General features: G+C 41.9%; 2 protein-coding genes across 3 annotated transcripts in view; both read right to left on the reverse strand.

Moving 5' to 3' along the window:
* Positions 1-8,997: 8,997 nt before the first annotated feature.
* On the reverse strand, positions 8,998-13,929 carry CNTF (ciliary neurotrophic factor). The gene is made up of 2 exons (XM_046643059.1): positions 12,177-13,929; positions 8,998-10,918 (listed from the first exon to the last, which is right to left on the reverse strand). The coding sequence occupies exons 1-2, from the start codon at positions 12,288-12,290 to the stop codon at positions 10,430-10,432; spliced, it is 603 nt and encodes a 200-aa protein (XP_046499015.1). The 5' UTR covers positions 12,291-13,929; the 3' UTR covers positions 8,998-10,429.
* A 428-nt stretch (positions 13,930-14,357) lies between these two features.
* ZFP91 (ZFP91 zinc finger protein, atypical E3 ubiquitin ligase) overlaps positions 14,358-18,546 on the reverse strand; it is a 36,652-nt gene continuing 32,463 nt past the window's right edge. For both annotated transcript variants that reach the window (XM_046643050.1, XM_046643049.1), the window contains exons 10-11: positions 18,329-18,428; positions 14,358-18,161 (exon numbers count right to left, since the gene is read on the reverse strand). In XM_046643050.1, the coding sequence (XP_046499006.1) occupies positions 17,651-18,161; positions 18,329-18,428 (611 nt within the window). In that variant the 3' untranslated portion in view covers positions 14,358-17,650. The remainder of the gene's footprint in view (positions 18,162-18,328; positions 18,429-18,546) is intronic.

Here is an 18,546-nt window from a genome sequence, read left to right on the forward strand (position 1 = left end):
CCTACTAGCTGCTGTGTGAATAGCTGTGCTGTGCCGGCTGGGCAAGCTCGTGACTGTTGTAAAAGGGGAATTTCTATCATATGTGATGTATGCTCTTTGTCCCAAGCTGGTGGAATATAGCTACTCTGCACCCGACTTCTTTGGTGCCCTTCCTTCCTTGGGGAAGGAAGGCCCTGGGCTAAGCTAAGCTAGTCCTCAGATCTTGCTCATAATAAACTCACCCCAATTTTGATTTATAGATTGGTTATGGTTTTCGTCGATAAAATAGTTTGTGAACACTTCGTATAAAGCACAGACTGTCCAATGGGAGCCAAGATGTACTGATCCCTTCAACACTACAGTAACCAAGTGGGGACTCAGGCTGCCAGACATACCATCCCTACCACGGTCCAGTTCCCTCCAGCCTAGAGCACCTCCCTCCGAATCCAGATCCCCTCCAGTTTACCCCAGTGTACCATAAAAACATTATCATTTCTGTGAAAAAGGTTGGGAGGCATTGGTCTAAAACTAACCATTCTTCCACAGCACACTACCCTCCATTCTCTTCATCACTTTCTCTCCCTGCCTCCCTCCTCTCATTCAGGTTACATTTTGGTGAGCATCTACATTATGCCAGGGCAGACACAGCCCCTGCCTTCAAGGAGCCCACACTCCACCAGGAGAGAGGCATACACACAAGCAATTAATATGCAATGTGCTAAGTCATAGAATAGGTGTGTAAAGAAAAGCATGGCCTGCACACCCAAATACCTCCATTGGAATCCCAGCTCTGCCAACTACCAGCTTTGCAACTTTGAGTGAGCCGTTTAACCGTTCTGAGCTTCGGTTCTCGCATCTGTAAAGTAGAAATGATAATGCCATCAAGTGCAATGGCTTGTTGTGAGGATCAAATGAGCTGCTATATGCGGAGCATCTAGTTCAGTGTCAGAGCTCAATATTAATATAATTGTCAGTAGCAGTGGTAGTAATGGTAATCAGTGGTAGAGCAATAGTGATGGTAAATTAGGTAGAAAGTGCAAGTCACAGGGAAGAGGAGAGGACAATGATACAGATGTATTGATCAGGGATGTTTTCACAAAGCAAGTGATGTGTGATCTGGATCTTGAAGCAGGAACAGCAGTTAGTCATGTGGAGAGGGAGGTCTGGGCACAGATAGAATAAAATGAATAAAATGAAATCCTTCTTGAGAATGTGCCCAAGATGGAAGATGCAGAGTGGGGTGGTTGCCTGGTATGCTTTATGTCTACTAAAACTCTCATGACCATCAGAATCAGAGGGGGCTCTGCACTTTGATTTGGGCAAGGGGATCATTTCACTTCCCTTTAGGACTAAGGTAGAATTGCTGACCTGACCACTGGGGATTTTTCTTTATTTTTCCTTTCCTTCCTTCTTATCATGGTCTCTTTTATGCTGACTTTAAGAGAGTCACTAATCTAAAGCCTTGAATGGTTCCTCAATGCCTATAGAATGAATCTAAATTCCTCAGCATGGTGTTCTAGGCCCTTATGTTGAGCCTCAACCTTCCTATCCATCTTCACTTCCACTTACTCACCTCCCCACCCCTTCCTCTGTGCTTCCTATGCTCCACATTCAACTCAACATATTTAAAAATCAGACTTGCAATCTCCTGTGCTACCCCTAATATGTTTCCTCTTCCATATTTTTTGCCTAATTACTCACTATCCTCCTAGTTGGGAGGGGGTGCTTTTTGGTTCCTCCTTCTTTCTAAAACTCACTACCTTTCTTCCCAACTTCCCATGCCAAATCCTCAGTCATGATTTTCAAAGCTGTCCTCTTTTCTCCACCCCCGCTGTCAGTTTTAATTCAGGTTCTCCATCATATAGATGTTTTGCTTCCAATCCTGCCCCCATAAAACCATCTGTGCAGAGCAGCTTGAGTGTTCATTTTAAGAATATAAACCTTATCATGTCACTTTACTGTGTAAGACTTTCCAATGGTTTCTCTTTGCACTGTTGATACCCTTTAGCCAAAGACCACCAGGACAATGCCTATATCAGACAAAGTTGCGTTTATTGACTTGTTGCAATGAGAGAGACAGCACATTGTCAGAGACTTTGGGGCACCTCTGTAAAGAAGTGTTAGGAGGGATTTGGACTTGGGTTAGCTTGGGGAAGGATTCAGTGAAGCATAGCTTTGCTCTGGAGTGGGTGCTGTCAGAAAGGAAGGGCAATTCTATAACTGAGCATCTTGATCACTCTATCTTGGAAGAGCTGCTCCTTGTTGAGTGTGTGGAAATACTAATCACATACTGACTTCAGTCAGACTTGGTTGTAAACCCATTGTCTGTGTTCAGAGGTTAGAATAAAATCCAGATCCCTTTCCACACAGAATCTTAGTGAGAGAGAAAAAAGGTAGCCTCTGATGTCCAGAATTAATCTGACCTTCACAGCTGGGACTGCGATATTATCACAAGGTGGTCTGCGGCTCACAGCCAGGGAGCCTACAAATCTGAACGATCTCATAGAAGAATAACCTCACATAGATGTACCCTGAGACCATGATAAATGAAACAAAACAAGGGCATTTCATAATTTTGTCTAATCACAGACAAATGCAAGGTCACTGTGCCACCCACAAAATATCCCGTCAGAGAACTGCCCCCACTGTCTGACATTATCCAATCAGAGCAAACCTCTGCTTCCTTAAGCCCTCCCCAAAATCACCCAGCCAAAGCCTAAATCCTATCATAGGTTCTTTCTAACACTCTCTCCTCCCTGCAACAAGTAATAAACCCACCAGTTCAACTACAGGTGTGTTTCTCCTGGTCTTTGGCCAAGGGCCTTGGCACAGGCATTGTTCTCCTGCTCACCTGGTTTCAGCTACCTTGGCCTCCTTTCAGTTCCTTGCAGACAGGAAGCTCATTTCTGCCTAAGGGCTTTGCACTTAACAGTTCCCTCCCACAGAAATACCACACCCTCAGGTCTCCTGGTGCTGGCTCCTTCTCATCATTCAGCTCTCAGGGGAAAATAACCACTTGAGCAAGGCCTTCATGGCCCCTATTCTCAGTTCTATAATATCACGTTTTTGAGTTGCTATGTAATTCTTCTCACCCTCTAAATTATGTTATCTGCCCCAACCAGGATGCAAATTTTTAAAGATCAGGGGCTATATCGTGTTCATCTCTGCATCCTAGTGCCTCTAACATTTCCACGAATAACTGGAACATATCTTCCCTTGAGCCTAACAGCATCTTCTGAATGGATCTCTCTACCTCCAGCCACTTTCATCTCCCATACAGCTCTTACAGAGTTGTCTGAATTACTTTTCTAAAACGAAGGGTAGATGCTAGCACCATCACTCTTCAAAAATCTTTCATAGTGTCTCTCTTCGTGGTGTCATCACCTCACTCCTCTAGTCTCTCCTCCCACTGTGGCTCTTGAAGAACACTGAGCCTCAGTCACGGTCAACATTCCTGAACACGACACATGCCTTCCGGCAGCCAAGCCTTGACAAGTGCTGCTGCTTCTACTTCAAAAATGTTCTTATATTTTCCTGAGGACAAAATCCCAGTCATTTTTCCAAGACTAGCCCCTCCAGCTCTCTCCAATCCTTCCTTCCTCCAGGCTCCTGCAGCTCTTTGTTATATTCCTGGGATCACTAACCACACCCTGACTTCTGTCACAGTTGGTTGTATACCTATTTTCTTTCTCAGGAGGCCCTGAGTGTTTGCAGGACAGGGAACCATCAGCTCTCAGTGCCTCTGTTTCTTCAGTTGTAAAATAAGAATCTTTGTACCAACCTCATAGGGTTCTTGTAAGGAGTAAATGAAATAATTCGTATAAAGGAATTAGATCAATGACTGGCACAGAGCGAACACCACATACATGTTTGTTACTATCATTAATATTCATTTCTGTATCCTTAGTATACGCCCAAAGTAGGCATCAGTATGTATTGCTGTTGAATTTGGTTGGAGTGGGGCAGGAAACTTCCCAAAGACAGAGCCTTAGAGCTTAGAACCAGGCTGGGAATTTTTTTTTGTGTCCTACTAAGTTATTTACGTAACTCTCAACCCTCCTTCCACTGCAAGCTTTGGGGATAGGAGCCAGAGATTGTTAACTAAGAGAAGAGAAAGTAGTCCTAAACCTCTACCTAGTGGTGTGGCATAAGGGTTGGTCTGACCTAAAGATAAGACACCTGCCTCAGAAATTTATTTTTAAACACTTCCCTGGATCCCTTGTTCAAACAACACACTTATCTTGGAAGGAATAACATATTTAACCACTATCTCAGAATGTGTCCCACTTTTTCCATAATATCAGGAAAGGATGAGATATAGGACCAACAAATTATAGCAGGGGTGGGTATGGGAGTGACAAGAGAAGTCTGGGTTATGAGTTGCTGTTCCCAGAGCTTCCAAGGGCTTATTAGAGGTCAGGGTGCTAGAGAGCACTGGATACAAGAGGGAAAAGGATGTACAGAGAGACCGTATTTCCTAGGGTGAGGTTGGTCTAATGGAGCAGCAACAAGGTACAGTGCGGAATGCCCCAGACTAAGTTTAATTCTAATTCTTCAATTTTCTAGCTAGGACACCAGGGCAGATTACTGAACCTCTCTGGCTCCCTTGTGCTATGTGTTTAATAATGGGATTAAACTAAATGAAGTTTGAGTTCCTTCTGGTATTGAGGAGAATGCAAGTATATAGCAGGATGACTCTAACTCTAAATGCATGCTGTAACACATCCTGGGTGGTGCATTGGTTTGCATGTTTCCTTGGCTCTCTAGAGAGCCTGCTGGGCTTCTCCAGAACTTGTCTGACCTCACCTACTGTGAAAGCCATCTCTTCTGGGTGTAGTGAACAGCCTGAGTCTCAACTCTCCAAAGAGGTCGATGACTCCTGGAGGCTGTGAATGAGACTGGGTCGGCCTCTAGTGGCCAAAGGCTCACAGCTGCAACAAAGTGAAGTCTACCCCGTGACCAGATGGATCCTGGGAAGCAACTGGCATTTTTCTGAGATACTTACAGAGCTCTCTCTTCAGTCGAAAGTCTTACATCAATCCAAGCTATTTGAGCCGTTAAATATATTTGATATTTATGTCATTTACAAGGACTTTCAGATCCTTAATTTGTCTAAACCACATAACCACCTGTAAAGTTAGTTATTTGTCATTTCCATTTCATAAATGAGGAAGCTCAGAAAAAGTGACTTGTCCCAAAGTTTGGGAACTTAATAGAGTGTGTCACAGGGCAAGAGTTGGTACAAGTCTGTGCTGGCTTTATCCAAGAAAAGTGAATAAGAGATGAAGAATGGATTTGTATAGGTGTCCCATGGCAGTGGGGTGTAGTGAAGTGAGTTTTGGAGCCAGAATTAAAACTCTAATCCTTTCATATACTGGAAGAGAGAACCTGGACAAGTCAATGTCCATTTTTATTTCCCTCATTAGTGAAGGAGAGATAGTAACTGAGGACTAAATGACATACAATAGTGTAAGGTGCCTGACATAACAAGGAACTGCAGAATTCCGTTTGATACCGCCTTGCACATGTGGATAAAAATATAGAATCTCTTAGCAATTTTTCATATTTTCCCTGATGTGATTTTCCCACAACTTAGTTTCTACCTTCAAACTGAATAGAAATGGGCTAGTCAGGATTCTTCTGTCTTTCAAAGGCTTCATTGGGAATACCTGAAGTAAAATTGAAATTAACACTTGAAATTAAATACTTGAAATTAAACCATATAGGAAATCTTCCTCACCCGCAGGCTAGCTGATAGGCATAGGGGCAATCTACCTTCTAGGCTGACTGGCCCTAGTTTTTCCGAGTGGCCTGACATCATGGAGATTTACCCAACATGCTCGATTGAGCCTGGCCTTGGCTGGGAGGATTACATTTCATCCAGTGTTGAAATCACTTGAAATTCCTCTTGTTCATCCAAAGATACAGAAATAAAAGAAGCAACTCATGGTCTTGCTGAGGCAAGATTTTTATTGTTAGCCATTCTTGAATCTTTTATTTTCTATCTGCCAAAAATAGATCGATCCAAGTAATATTAGAATTGCATGCACGTGGATTTTCTTATCTCATGCCCCACACAAATTTCATCAAAAGATCAAATTATATTTTTACTCTGTCTTTATCTGTAAACCTTAGAGCTCTATAGAAGCTTTTGAGTGGAGAGATGAAATTTTTATCACTTTCGCTTTTTCAATGTACCAACATTCAGAGGGTGGGTTCATTCTTGGGTCTTATGCTTGAAGCTGAGGTGGGAGGAGGCAGGAGGCCAAACGACTGTTTTTAGGCCCTGGCTTAAACACTGTTAGTAGCACACACACACAACAGATCAACTGAAGTGATATCCAGATTTTACTTTTTTCCTCCTTTTCCTCTTCACCAATCCCTTTCTCATCCTGGTGCATTTCTATTTTACTCCTCAATAGAGGGAGAAGGCACTCAGCTTCTTCATGAGGAGCTAAGGATTCACAAACAAAAGTCATTCTAAACAACTTTGCAGATATATCTCCCTGAAATATTTACTTGACCTCTCTTTGTTTGACCAGCGGTCACAACAATGAGTCATCCATTGGGCTTGAATCCACAGCAGCCTGAAATAACAGCAATACCAGGGCTATGACTTGACACTTACCATTTGTGTTAAAACTCTCACTTCCCTCAAACCTGATTATCCTAAAGCTAATTTTATTCCATGCTTCACCTTTGAGTTTGTGCTAATTTCCAAGTCTTTTCCAAATCACCCTAAGTCAATGCAAAAAGAATTTATCAACTCTTGCACATGCAATTCCTTGACAGATTCAGGAAAACTGAATCTCTCCCCCCAGAGAAGACTTTTCTGGAGACAGTGGGATGGAAGGAATCCTCTTTACAAAATAAGAGTTAGGGGCTAGGAACTAAATTTATGCCTTTAAATACCTTATTGATATACAAATATATACATTAATATATATGATATAGTTTATATGTATATAAAAATATGATTCCCCAGAGATCCTATCCATATACAGATCTAAGAAACAAGGGAACTAAAATCTGAAGATCAAAAATCTCTTTTGGGGGGCTGGCCCCGTGGCCGAGTGGTTAAGTTCGCGCGCTCCACTGCAGGCGGCCCAGTGTTTCGTTGGTTCGAATCCTGGGCGCGGACACGGCACTGCTCGTCAGACCACGCTGAGGCAGCGTCCCACATGCCACAACTAGAAGGACCCACAACGAAGAATATACAACTATGTACCGGGGCGCTTTGGGGAGAAAAAGGAAAAAATAAAAGAATCTTTAAAAAAAAAAAAATCTCTTTTGGGTTGTGGATTCTTAAAAAATATATACGTGGGGCCGGCGTGGTGCAGCAGTTAAGTTTGCACCTTCCACTTTAGTGGCCCAGGGTTCACCAGTTCAGATCTCGGGTGTGGACCTACACACCATTTGTTAAACCATGCTGTGGCAGGCGTCCCACATATAAAGTAGGGGAAGATGGGCGCAGATGTTAGCTCAGGGCCAGTCTTCCTCAGCAAAAAGAGGATTGGCAGCAGATGTTAGCTCAGGGCTAATCTTCCTCAAAAAAAAAAAAAAATAGGTCCACTGTGTCACCATTATCCCTATGTGTATTATGAGACACACACCACAGAGCATTGCTGTATTGTCAGTCCCTTATTCAGTCTGTTTCATCCCTTTCAGATAAGCATGATGCAATGTCTACACATGCAGATCCACATATGTTTATGTCTTTGTTACTACGGCTAAGTTCTCATTTCTCCCTTACTTTATCTACCTTTTTCTAAGGAGCTTCTCCACACTTCTTTTGAGGCATATTGCAAGTTTCTTCAAGGAGAAACTGATAACACAGTTCTTAGCACAGAGCTGGGAAAGCACTCACAATAATAGACTTGCTGCTTTTGTGACCTAATCGAGACTTACACACCTTCTTATTCCCTCCTATTCAAGTTATTACCTGTATCTTTTCTGGACCCTCTGCTACTACAAATGTGCCTCTTACACATAAATACTCCTTCACAATGCAACTCAGCAAAGCTTAAGCCATGCTCTATTACTTCCTGAAACTTCCACAGATGTCTGCCCTGCCATATCTGCTGAATATAAAAACAAAACACTTTGGAGAGGGGTCACACCTTTCAGATTCAGCCAGTGTGTAATCAGTTATTCCTCATTAAGAAATTTTAGTCAATCTTTCACCATTAAACAAAAAGAGCATAAAATATTGTGCAAATAAATCTAAGAGCTTCACATTAATAAGCAGGTACTTTACCAATCAAAAATACTGCTCTTAAGCAGAAGGAACAATTTAAATAAGGAAAAGCTTGAATCAAATAAGCCTCTATGCATTCACTGGGGAACCACCTACCTATACCCAAATCACAAATGAAATAAAAGCAAATGATAAACCTCTAGTGGTTGCTGGACTCAAATGTTTATTATTGCCTCACTTTCTTCTAAGCAGGCAACTCTTCCCTGCTCCTCTCATGATCTCTCTTTATTTTGGTGCTCAGCCAACCTCTGAGACAGAACTGAACTCCTCCCTCCTCCAGAAAGCGATTTCTGGCCTTCATTGAGCTTCCTTTTAACTCCATAACACTTACACCTGTGCCTTGCAATTCCAACTTAGTATTGCTCTCCTACATGCATAGAACCTTGTTACACAAATGCATACTAGAAAGCAGGGCCTTCCTTCCCCTGTACCAACACAATACCTAGCCCAGAGTCCTCCCATAATATTGACTTTGTGGAGATTTGGATGTGAACCCATGTGGGGAAGGACACAAGTTAATCACCCATCCCACCTCTGTAACCTTTGGGAGCTAGCCCTCTCTGAATCCTGGTTCATTTAAGAATACAGAAACCCAGGGCAGCCCCGTGGCCAAGTGGTTAGGTTCACGCACTCTGCTTTGGCCGCCCAGGGTGTCACTGGTTCAAATCCTGGGTACGGATCTAGCGCTGCTCATCAAGCCATGCTGAGGCGGCATCCCACATGCCACAACTAGAAGGACCCACAACTAAAATAAACAACTATGTACTGGGGGGGCCTTGAGAAGAAGGAAAAAATAAAATCTTAAAGAAAAAGAAAAAAGAACACAGAAGCCCAAAATAAGTAAACAAAATTGATTTGGGTCCCTAATCCAAGATGTTGAGTTTTAACTAAATGGTAGTGTGAAACAAACTATTCCTGAGAACTTGGATTTCACATTGCACGACTAGTTCATAGGCCTGACTGCAAATGTCCACATTTACCAGCTGGTGCCTCTCACACTGTGTGTCTATTAAATGCAGAGCTCTGCCCCTTTGTTGTGAAGCATGAAGGCTTTGTTGTAAATTGTTTCAGAATCGCTGGCATTCCCACTGGGGACAGAGTGGACCTCACCCTCTCTTCATGACTAAGTCCTGAGAATGTGTGGTGAAGGAGTTCTGTGACTTTTTAACCTGAGCAGTATTCCACCCATCGTCCATGAACGCTTGCGTTACAGTGTCTGTACCACTGCATTGCTGACTGTAATAAACGTGACGTAACCTGGTACAACGCTGTGCTCAACCCCAGAGAAGAGCATCAGTGAACACTTTAAAGCAGGCTGTATTACTGCACATCCTCAGCTTCCTAAATTCCGAAGCTTGGTGGGCCTAATCTTTGCCCCAAACAAAATCTTAAGATTTCCACTGCTTTCTTTGCCAAGTATGGACAACAATTAATTACTGCTTTTAACACTAAAATTGTGCCATTCAGGACATGTAATGGGGGTTGTTCCTGCAGTGCTAGGATTAGACTACATGGATACATTTTCCAACCCTCTGTGGCCAAGAAGTGCAGTGACAGAGGTTCATAATCAGGCCTCTAAAGTGAAGGGCATATAGGCTTTGGAATAAGAAAGATCTGGATTCAAAGTTAGTGTGCCATCTGCTAGGTGGGTAACCCTGAGCAAGTTGTAAATTTCTGAGAGCCTGTTTTCACATCGGCCAAATGGGAGTAACACCACCTCCCTCAAGAGGGTTGCTGTGAAAATTATAATATACATAAAGCCCCTGGCATCTTACTTCAATGCAGCAGATACTTAACAAACGTTAGTTACTATCTTTATTATCCAAGTTTGAATTGGCTAGAGTCCATGATTTTTAATTCACTGTTAGTCTTCTCAGAAGAGTCATCCTAGAGTCAAAAATATATTTATCCTGTGAGGTTGTTAAATGCCTGTAAAGATTACTTAATGGGTAGAAAAGATTAGAGCACTGAGGTGGAAGAATGTTACCTCTGTCCCACTCCCTTATGGCCCCAACACATATATACACCTCCCCCCCCCGAGGGTAAAATGTTATGTCCATTTGTCCATGTCTCCAACCCTACTTAACGAAAATGCCTGTGGTCTTAAAGGTTTTCAAAAACTTAAGAATAGAAAAGTGAGGCCTCAGAGAACTACATATATTCCATTAGAAGAGAAAGCAAGAGGGGTAACTGCTACATTTTCTTGTCATTAGCAACATAATGGCTCCCATGTGCTGGGATCCCAGTCCGATGCGAAGAAATGACTCGAAGGTCATGGATGGACCTCACTGTCCACTGTGAAAGCTCTTGCAGCACCTTTAGGCCCCACAGCTTCTTCTCAAAGAGACCACCATCTCCAATAATAATAGGCATCCCATCGGCCTCTTTGGGGGGGATCTTGTGTTCCAGGAGCACCATTAATTCCTCCAGCTGGTAAGCAAAGGTAGCAACTTGGAGAAGAAGGGTATGTATTGCTTGATGGAAGTCACCTTCAGCTGGAGTAAAATGCACCTGTTGGTCTTCTAAAAGCCTGACTAACATAACGTGGAAGGTACGATAAGCTTGCAGATTCTCTTGGAGTCGCTCTGCCTCAGTCAGCTCACTCCATCGAACAGTGCTTGCTATTGGCACACCACCCACAAAGTCCAGGTTCATGTTCTCGTCCAGGCCCTGCTGCTTCACCTGGCCAACGATACAGAAAAACATCACATCTTCTGTAATCACCCCACCATTCTCAATCCCTAAAGCTCATACAGAATCTTATTCACATCCCTGGTCAAGGATCCAAATTTTAAAGAAAATGAAAAGTCTAGAACAGGAACTCTTCAACAGGAGTCCGTGACTGGACTTAGGAAGACCCTATTCTCCCTGAAATTATATGTACTGCTTTTGGCTACTTGTTCATTTTTCTTGGCAGAATCTGCAGCTTTCATTAGGTTCTAAAGTTTGAAAACTACTGGTCCAGAGTAATTTCTCCTTCCCACCTCAAACTCCCTCCTGGAAACTGATACATTTTAATCATACTGGAGTTTACCTGTTTTAAACATACTGAAAGATACTGGCCACACCTAGGCAACCCTAGAATGTAGGCACTGTAGAATTTTTTGAACTGCCCTCTCCTCCATTGCCCACTCTCAAAGCTGAGGCCAATTCTTTAAAGAAGTCAGTGAGATTTAGTATTTAAAAAAAAATACTTCAGAGAGTCTGATTTGTGACTGGTGGGCTGTATGAAGATAAACCAATTCACAGAGAATCTAAATTCAGACCTCTCCAAAGGCATGTGGAGTATTTCCACAGCAGGCCTTAGGTGGAGATTGATGGGGATCTCCCTCCATCAGAAAACCAATCCGGAACTCCATGGTTGGCTCCTTAAGAATTTGACACTTCCCCAATTCCCCAGTGAATCTTCTAAGGGATCTTTCTGATAGTGTAGGTTACCTTTCTCTTTAGACAGGGGGATATTTTTAATGTATGTAATTAAAAAGTGGGTGGCTAATACTGTATGGAAATTGGTTGGGTTTATATTGCTCTTTTCCCAGTCCTATCTATAAACCTCACTCTGCCTTTCATTTACACAGCTCAAGAATTCAGAACAAGGTAGGTAAAAAACCCAAACTTAGAGGGCCCATGATTAATCTATTCTGGTAGAATTCAGACTGTAGGCAATCAGATTAGGAACAGCCTCCAAGACATGTAGCCAATCCGATCTAGAACCCTATATATATTGTCTTATTCAAGGAACATGTCTCCTAAACAGTCTAGAGAAAGAAAATAAAGCTCATGTTTCCTCAAGGGGCCATGTCAAATAATAGATGTCCAACACACGAATGACTGTACAATTAGAGATTTCATAACTGGTAATGGGGCTGGAGCATGATGGTAAGAGGCTGGATCAGAAGAGACGAAGTGAAAATAGACAACAGCAAAATAGGCAACTTACATAAGATTCCGTAAGAGCAGTCAGGTCTGAACGAATCTTCCTTGCTAGCCAGATAGAGCGGCTACAGAGGTCCCGGCGGTGAGGGGTCAGCGCTGAATGCTCTGCGAAAGCCATCCCCTAACTCAACTGTCCCAGGAAACAAGTGAGCTGGGCTTGCTTCTGTCTACACTGGTCCAAATAAGAAATGTGACTCTCAGACTAAATCCACTGGGCATTTCTCTACTAATGGGATTGTGCACCCCACCCCCACCCCCTGCCTGACTCAGAGGTGGCAGCAAATTCCTGGCTGTGGATTTTTGTGCCTGTGGAATCAAAGGCCCCTTTTTAATCAGCTTTTTTTTTCCTGCAGCGTCTGCCTCCCTCTCTCTCCTCCACTCTGTTCTAACGTACTTGTTTTTACGTCATTGTTTTGCTTTTCCACTTAGCAACAAGGTCACTATCACACTAATCCTCATGACATCCCTGCCTAATGTAATCTATTTTATATACACATAATCAGTTCATTTTATTATCACCCTCACTTGTGCTCCCTATGTCCTTTTCTTTCTTTCTGTTTTCAGTCTGGTGAAGTATTCAATAACATTAAGTTGTTATGATTATTGATAAAGCTGCCATTTATTAAGCACCTACCCTGGGCCAGACACTGCCCTAAAGGCTTTAAAGTCTTTATTTGATCTTTAAAATAATTCTATGAGGTAAATATTTTCCCCATTTTACACAAGAAGTAATCGACACATAAACAATGTGCACAAAATCCAACTACTAGGCTCAAAATTTAAATATCGGTCTTCGATTCTACAGTTCCTCTCACTGACTTTCCAATTTCATTCTTTAGGTAGTTCACATTTTGTTCAAGAAACAAAAATTTACATGAAATAGGTCCTTTAACAATACATTATGTTTTCCATTCCCATCCTTTTGGTATATATTTAAAGTTAGTTTAATTTACATTTGATTAAAAAATCGGCTAAGGAAGCATCTCTAATCTCAACCATGGTTCCTTCCTCGTAGGTATAGGATGAGGAAGGTACTGTTTAGGCCTGTTCTCTTCCAAAAGACAGGAAACACCCAACCCTGACTTGCTAACATTTCTAAGGCAGTCTCACTCAAGTGACAACATGCTTTTTCCTTCTTTATCCCAGTCATACCACATTGCTTCTTAACAAAGTAAGAGAATGAGCTGGGCTTTGAAATGAGGGTAAGGAGTTTAAAAGTACTTGGAGAGCTGTTGTTCTGTTGCATTTAACTCAGCAGGTGAGAGGATGATGCTAATCTGGTAAGAGTCGCAAGCTTCATCCCCAAATGAATCAATTAATTTCACTATTTCCTTGCCTCTAAGCTGAAATGCATCCCTTCTCAAGGGCAAATTTCTATGGGTAAACAATAAACAATGGATGCAAAGGAGCAAGAATGAGGCCTGGGCAGCTGTCACAGTAGGCCTTTTAAGAAGGTAGGAGGATTCTGTTTTTTCGTTAACTTAGTACCTTATATGGACATTGAGTTTTGTGAGAAAGCACTGACATTAAATGTTACTCAAGGTTTTGTCATCAGAACGAAAATTAAACTCACAGCTTTCATAACGTTTTCTCCACTAGATTAATACGACCACCTTTCCTGGTAAAAAAGTCTGTCAAGGGGCTGGCCCCATGGCCGAGTGGTTAAGTTCGCGCGCTCCGCTGTAGGCGGCCCAGTGTTTCGTTGGTTCGAATCCTGGGCGCGGGCATGGCACTGCTCATCAAACCATGCTGAGGCAGCGTCCCACATGCCACAACTAGAACGACCCACAACGAAGAATATACAACTATGTACCTGGGGGCTTTGGGGAGAAAAAGGAAAAAAATTTTTAAAAAAATCTTAAAAAAAAAAAGTCTGTCAAAACATGGAAGGGATTTCCAAGTGTGCCAAATGATCACAGATTCGTATGGCATCTCAGCATCAGAAATCAGGAAGTAAACTGAGTCAAAAGTTAACTACATGATTCTCAACAAGAGGAAACAACAGTATATGCCATAGAAACTTTGCTCTGAAGGTACTTGGTTTTCTCATTTGGCAAAATCAATTGTTTCACTGTAACTCAGTACAACCAAGGAAGACCAGTTGCTTCCATGAAGATAACTTTTATTTTTCTTCTTTACATATTTATTTTGGATATTCCTTACCTAGATAAAGAGAAAACAAGGATTTGAAAAGCAGAGTATCCCTTTTATTATAATTTCTTTTTACATAACCTTTTCAACCTAGATTCAGGTAACTACCTGTCTCTCCCACCAAAGGAGAAGGGTCCTGCACATTACAACAGGCAAAAAAGGCTTTCAGGAAATAAAATATTTTAAATTGATCCATTACAATTTTTCACTTTTCTTGAGTACATTGGAAAGTTGGAAAAGACAGGAGGGAAAAATGGTACTTCAAACAACCAGACTGTAATAACCTCAGTTAGGTTTAGTACACTCTTTATATTTTTTCTCCAAACAGGTACAAAGGAGGTTCAAGTGCTCTATGTGGATGCTTTTCCATACCATCATATATATATATATATATATATGTTTTTTACTCCCAGTAATCCTGGCCAGTGTTTATCTAAACACTCTGAAGCATGTTAAGTCTCAAAAGAACCCTGGGCAACCACAAACCCGGGGAGGCACATCTCCCAGACATAATGCTTGCATCTCAATGACACTTTCAGAATTTAGAATTGCCAATTCAAGATGGCGAATATGCAGTGGGAAGAGTTATTAAAAAGGTAATAGAATTTGACTAAGAGTAGGAAATGCAGTTTTAAGATTATAAGAGCTCCTTAGAAGGACAAAGAAGTAAACAGCATGAAGAGCAGAAAGGAAAAGGGAAGAGGGCCTAGTATAAGATAGTTTACTTACACCAACTCTTAACTATGCTAGCATCGTCTTCTCAAAAGGCAAAAAATAAAGTCCAAGAAAAGTATTTTAAAATTTATTGCAAACTGCTACAATAATTTATTGAAGTAAATTGTAGGCAAATGGTAGCTATGAAGAAGACCGAAAAAAAAAGAAAGAACAGAAACTTTCTCATTATTAGACCTAGTTGCTTTTGGTGGGGGAAGGAGTATGACAGAAGGAAGAAAATATTCTCCCTCTATCTCATAGTTGGGTTTTTTTTTTTAATGCAGTTTGCTTTTGTGTAAGCGGCTAAAACATCTGATGACTAACCACTGCAAAGGTAATTTACGGAGACATGGGATAAGATCAACACAACAAAGACAAAAAGGTAAGTGCAGGGTATAGATGCTAGCTAGTCAAGCCAGTACAAACTGGACTTATATGGGAGTGGAACACCCTTGTTGTAGACTCATCCAATCAATCTTATAGTATTTTCAAATCTACCCAACATACCAAAGTCAACTCCAAATCCTTACTGTGGGCAGGAAAGCATTATCTACACCCCTTCTATCTTTATTGCATTTTCTATCCCCACACTGGAAGGACGGTAAATCTACAACACTCTGAAAAGAACAATAGTGCATTTAAAACTGTTCACTGTAGGTGTTTCACTCCCTATTCCCTGGCATCCCAACCACTGACTCTAGTGGGTGTAAAGTAAGCCTCTTTCAGAGATGACATTTTGTTACCCCTCTTTTTGGGAAAAAATAAAGAGAAAATTGATAAACTTTGTAGTTTTAGTGTTTGTGAAAAACAAGCTGTTCCTTATTCTGTTCTCAGCAAAACTTCATTCTTTCCAACAACCATCATACATTTCTGACAAACAATGAAGAGGGCAAATCTTTAATTCCAGCTTCTGAGGTATACAGAAGGATAGAGACTGCCCTTCTAATTCTTTAAAAATGAGCCAAAATATGTTTTTAGTCTTCTGGGAGTTACAAATTTGTACAAAACACTACCAGTCTTTCCTGTGGACAGTAATAAGCAATCCACCTCATGAAAATCCCTATTCTCAAGGGAAGTGGTAATTCCCAGAATTTCAGGTGAAAGCCAAAGCCATTATTATACAGATTATTAACTTTGTCTACTGAAGCCTTTCCTCTTCTGAAGTGTTATTAAAAGGGAAACAAAACAGAGCAATTTTCTTTGACTTAAAACTGTATGACTCTCAGTCTATTCCTTCACTAACGGCAGTGTCCTTCACTAATCGGGAGCTGGAATGAACCAATGATAAAGCAAAGCAAAAGCAAAACAAAGCAAAGGACCAGAGTTGGGCCAACAGGGAGGCATGTGTAAAGAAATGATGGGGACAAAAGAGAAAATAAATTCACAAGAGAGAGTCTTTTATCTGTAATTCAGACCCTGAACAAGGAACCTTCCTCACCTCCACCAAATTCCTAAATCCCAATGCTCTAAAAACTCAAGGAGCACTAATTACCACAAACCTAACACCCTTCCCTAAAAAGGCTCGTGGAAAAGCACTAGGCTACTGTAGTGACTTTGTTAGTGCTGAGGACCAGCTTTCTTTAATGGCCACTGGAGAGCTATGATTTTACAGAGGTGGGCTGTGCTGCTTCAACCCTGTATCTTGCCTTCAAAAGTACCTCTTATGGAAAGGACCCCACATCAGAATAATCTAATCTCTCCCAGCCCCACAAAATTATAGCAAGAAAGACAAAAAAAAAAAAAAAAATCAGATTTTTTCCATTAATAAATAAGGAATCTCAGGTTCCACAACACAAAAACACACATGTTCAAAGTGCAAATTTCTGCGATTAGTCTGGGACTTTTCTCACTGTCTCACTGATCCAGAGCCCTGTCCTACGGTCAGAGAGGCCATGTAGAGGGCAGCCCCCTCCCTGTTGGGAGCCTGCTTCCAAGCAAGTGAGCACCATTGAGAACCATATGGAGGTGTTGGGAGGGGGACTGAGGTGCTGGGGTCAGAGGAGGGAGGTGGTCCCCACGTATCCTTCCTTTCCTAAACCCAATGGGGAATGGAGGAGAAGGGGGTGAGAGATGTGTGCTGTTTTAACAGCTCACCCTGATAAGGGGCCCTAAAGTGCCAAGTCAAGCTGCAAGCCTCCAGAGATTAGAATTATATGATACTTTGAGGATAAGTGTGCTGCAGTGGGTAGAAGCCAGAACCATGGGGCAGCAGTAGAGGAGGAGAAGGGGTTTAGGAGACAATAATATACTATTAAGAGTTAGAAGCTGATCCAGAGCACATCAGAGTTACAGGTTGGAAAAGGGGATCTGCCAACGAGCAGGAAGTCTGCCTGGCTGGAACTGAGTATAACCCTCACTTTAAGAGCTGCTGCTGCTTATTTATTTATTTTTTTAATCTACCTTTCTGGTAAAGGCAAGACCAATTTTATAAAGAGGACAATAGAGGGAGAAGTAGGGGTGGGTGTATGTGTGTGTGTGTGCTGTGATCCACAATGGAAAGAGCAGGCCCTTCAGTTATTTTACTAGATTTTAAATGCTTTAAATTTTTTTTGTCCTTTTTATCTTTTAAATACAAAGTCTGAGCTGTCCCAGTGCCCAAAGTCTTCCCTTCCACTAAGGTCCAGTAGAGTCTGAATCTTCAATCAGAACCTCTGTGGTAGCACCGAGTATATCCGAGTTCATGACCAGCCCTTCAGTGCCCCCACTGCTGCCACTTCCCACAAAGATCTTCCCATCAGCCATCAGGCTCACCCGTTCTGTCCCACTACAGTATGACTTTGACATCCCTTCAGCTTCTAGCAGGAGGCACTCTCCAGAGGTGGAGTTTCCCAAGGGCTCAGGAAGAAGAGGAAGACCCTGACCATCTGCAGGTTGTGTCAGGGACTCTGGGTTAGTGCCCAAGATATCTGTGCTGGTGATGAGGGCGCCTGCATTGGCAGCCAGAGCTTCGGCAATCAGCACCTCAGGGTGGCTTTTAGCTTTGTGTGCCACTACGCTGTCTTTCTTCTCAAATTTTTTGCCACAGATATTGCAAGAGAACTGGTAGAAGGAGTCTGCATCATGCTTCTTCATGTGCCAATTAAGGGATGCCTTTTGCCGACAAGTAAATCCACAGATCTCGCATCTAAGGAGAGTGGAAGAGGAAATGGCTGATCAAATAGAGAAATAACTCACTCTTCAACTTGGTAAAAGTAAAGAGCAGTTGCAGCAGAAATGTTTGAAAAGGGGCTCACTCTCAAGTAGGGTATATGCACTTCTCATCCAGATGTTCACAAGTAAATAAATACTCACTGTAATGGCTTCTCGCCCGTGTGAATCATTCGGTGCACAGCCAGGTTGTGGGAACTCTTGAAGGCTCGAGCACAATATTCACAGATATAATCCCTTTGATCTAAGGAAAAGAATAATGTGGTTAGTGTTCTATTTAGAATCCCTGTAAGTATTTTTGCCTAGCTTGCATAAGTAAGTAGGCTGATCTCAGGCAGGTCAATTTAGAGTAAAAGCAATAT

The sequence above is a fragment of the Equus quagga genome, chromosome 17, assembly GCF_021613505.1.
Source record: "Equus quagga isolate Etosha38 chromosome 17, UCLA_HA_Equagga_1.0, whole genome shotgun sequence".
Classification (NCBI taxonomy): Eukaryota; Metazoa; Chordata; class Mammalia; order Perissodactyla; family Equidae; genus Equus; species Equus quagga.